This window comes from Gekko japonicus, unplaced genomic scaffold, assembly GCF_001447785.1.
Source record: "Gekko japonicus isolate JY-2015 unplaced genomic scaffold, Gekko_japonicus_V1.1 scaffold12756, whole genome shotgun sequence".
Taxonomy (NCBI): Eukaryota; Metazoa; Chordata; class Lepidosauria; order Squamata; family Gekkonidae; genus Gekko; species Gekko japonicus.
The window spans coordinates 1-2,951 of NW_015185035.1; the positions used below are offsets into that span (position 1 = coordinate 1).

Genomic DNA, 2,951 nt, shown 5'->3' on the forward strand with positions numbered 1-2,951 from the left:
CTGGTGGTCAAAACTGCTCTCCGTCTCACATTCCCTCATTGAAAGGGTGTTCTGTTTGACAGACCAGCCTTCAACAGGGGTACGCCCCAGTCCACCACCACATTTAGCTATGTATGCTGACCAATGTTCCCTCTAAGCTGTGGAGTCTTGTGAGCAAAAATTCTACTTTGTGAGCTACTGGCATTCAAGTTGTGAGCGAGCGATTTGGCTGTTGCATAAATTAGTTTGCTCTGGAGCCATCCTTCCTGAGCTAAAACAAAAATGTGTGAGCCGGAGGCTAAAAAACTGTGAGCTAGCTCACACTAACTCACCTTAGAGGGAACACTAATGCTGACCTAGCCGACCTCTTGATATGACCATCATGGGCACGTTCTGTTGCGTTTCATAACTAAAACTGTTCCATCTTGGGCCCGTTGCAATGAAGAAACTGCCCTCCTCCCTGGAACGTGGGGCAAAAGCACCACATTGGGGGAACAGTGCTCAGAAGAGCTGCTATCACTGAATTGCTGAGGAATAAACTGACAGTCCACAGGCACAGCGAGCATAAGCAGTGCTCACTGACTCGGTCGCTGGCATGGTCACATTCAGGATCGGCCACAAAAATGTATTATGCATGTATCCCGCACAAGCGTCATCATTTTTAAGGTCACAGTCATGACAGGAGGATGCCCCTTCCTTGAATTTCCACCTGCTGCTTCCAAAAGAGTAAAATTTCCTAAGCCTGTGCAGTCTGTAGTCTAAGCTGCTTTATAAGAACTAAACTCACATCCTGACCAATGTTCCCTCTAAGCTATGGAGTCTTGTGAGCAAAAATTCTACTTTGTGAGCTGCTGGCATTAAAGCTGTGAGTGAGCGATTTGGCTACTGCATAGATTAGTTTGCTTTGGAGCCACCCTTCCTGAGCAAAGACAAAAATGTGTGAGCCGGACGCTTAAAAATGGTGAGCTAGCTCACACTAACTCAGCTTAGAGGGAACATTGGCCTGACCTGGATAGCCCAGGCAAGCCCGATCTCATCGGATCTTGAAAGCTAAGCAGGGCTGACCCTGGCAAGTACTTGGACGGGAAACCTCCAAGGAATACCAGGGCCGGGACACAGAGGCAGGCAATAGCAAGCCACCTCTCTGAAATGTCCAAGCCCCACTAGGGGTCGCCAGAAGACAACCATGACTTCCAGGCATAAACACACACGGAATGCACACAGAAAGAAAGAACTAAATTTACCTTTGATAAAGTGAGTTCAAAGCACTGGAGTGACTGACAGGCAGCTGGGTAAATCACTGCTAAAGTACTATAATGCAAACATATTAGACTGTTTTCATTTTAGCTGCTTTTGTTTTGCCCTGACTTAGCCATCGTCGCCACCCTGTGTATGATTTTCTCTCTACTAAAACAAGTTCTGATCATAGGCCAATAATATCCAATAGAATATTGACTGCTTGGGATCAGACCCGCATCACTTAATGTACCAGTGGGATGATTATTCCCTGATCACACCAGGCAGACAAAACACCTGAGTCCGAGAGGGACTTGCTCCACTTCTTGGGACACTGAAAATGAGCCTCAGGGAAGGACCCACCTTAATATGCCTACTGAGCTGCGTGGGGAACTTCTCCTCTTCGACATCCTTCACAGCCGCTTTGCCTCTGAACAAGTCAATCGTCATACCTGGAGGAAGCAGACCCTGGTGCTGCTGCCATTTCAAGGCCTGAAAAATCAGACAGGATTTAAGGTTCTGCTCTACCCTTAAAGGATGTTCATTCCTGAGATCTGTCTCCATAACACGCAAGCAAACTTACACAATGTATTAAAAACCATCCTGACAAAAAGCTCTTATGCAACATGAAGCAGGTTTTACTAAAGCAAAGTCCACATATTGCAATATGTCCATTTCGACAATTTAAGAAAGAGGTACTTTACCTTCAATTCCACACAGTTCAGATCTGGGGGGGGAGATTACCTGTCCTAGCAGCGCCATAAGACGAGACGGAGGCACAACACTGACTTCACCAGCCAACGCCTGAGCAATTGCTGCTCTCCGTTTCTCCTTGCTGCTCCCATCTGGGTACGCCTAGTAGGGAACGACATGAGGAATAACAACTTTCTCACTACAAATACCACCACCTCCACAAGATATCCGCATATACACTGTATATGCTAGGTAAAGGTAAAAGTTTCCCTTGCTCGAAAGCTAGTCAAATCCGACTCTAGGGGGCGGTGCTCATCTCCATTTCCAAGCTGAAGAGCCAGCGCTGTCCGAAGACTTTTTCCGTGGTCATGTGGCTGGCATGACTAGACGCCGAGGCGCACGGAACGCTGTTACCTTCCCACTGAAGCGGTACCTATTTATCTATTTGCAATTTCTTGCTTTCGAACTGCTAGGTCGGCAGGAGCTGGAACCAGAGACGGGAGCTCACTCCATCACGCGGCACTCGGGTCTCAAACTGCCGAACTACAGAACCAATGCCTTCAAAACCATTTATTTATGTGAATTTCAGACTGTAACATTTCAAGAAATGCATATTAAAACAACAATTAAAATATTAAAGGCAAGATATCAGCGTACCTCACGTGGATCAAAGTAGGATCTAGCCAAAAGGTTCTCGAGATGAATATATCGCTCTGGCTGGGTCTGCTTTAACATGATCATGGGGTCAGTCTGTCTCAGGAGTGATCTGGCAGCACCCAGTTCGCGAAGCTCTATCAGTTCCAAAACAACCTGAAACGTAACAGCAAAGGTGGTTACAGGATCATCGTGATACAAATGTCGTTTTTCTGGTAACAGGATGCAGAATTGTATAAACAGGAGATCAGACTGCATAGACAGGTTCTGATCCAGTTTTCAAAGCCAAACAACTTTGGAGTCAGATGTCATCAATACAACAGAATAGGAGCCGAAATATGCTACTGTCCCAGTCCTTAATGCCATAAACAAGTGGCTACAGTGAACAA

At 46.3% G+C, this 2,951-nt stretch overlaps 1 protein-coding gene across 1 annotated transcript; it reads right to left on the reverse strand.

The window, feature by feature from the left end:
• Positions 1 to 1,578: 1,578 nt before the first annotated feature.
• LOC107124954 (WD40 repeat-containing protein SMU1-like) lies at positions 1,579 to 2,718 on the reverse strand (the record flags this gene model as incomplete). Its single annotated transcript, XM_015428438.1, has 3 exons — positions 1,579 to 1,707; positions 1,960 to 2,070; positions 2,566 to 2,718. Coding segments are annotated over 3 exons (393 nt in total), but the record flags the coding sequence as incomplete, so codon positions are not given.
• Positions 2,719 to 2,951: the final 233 nt, after the last annotated feature.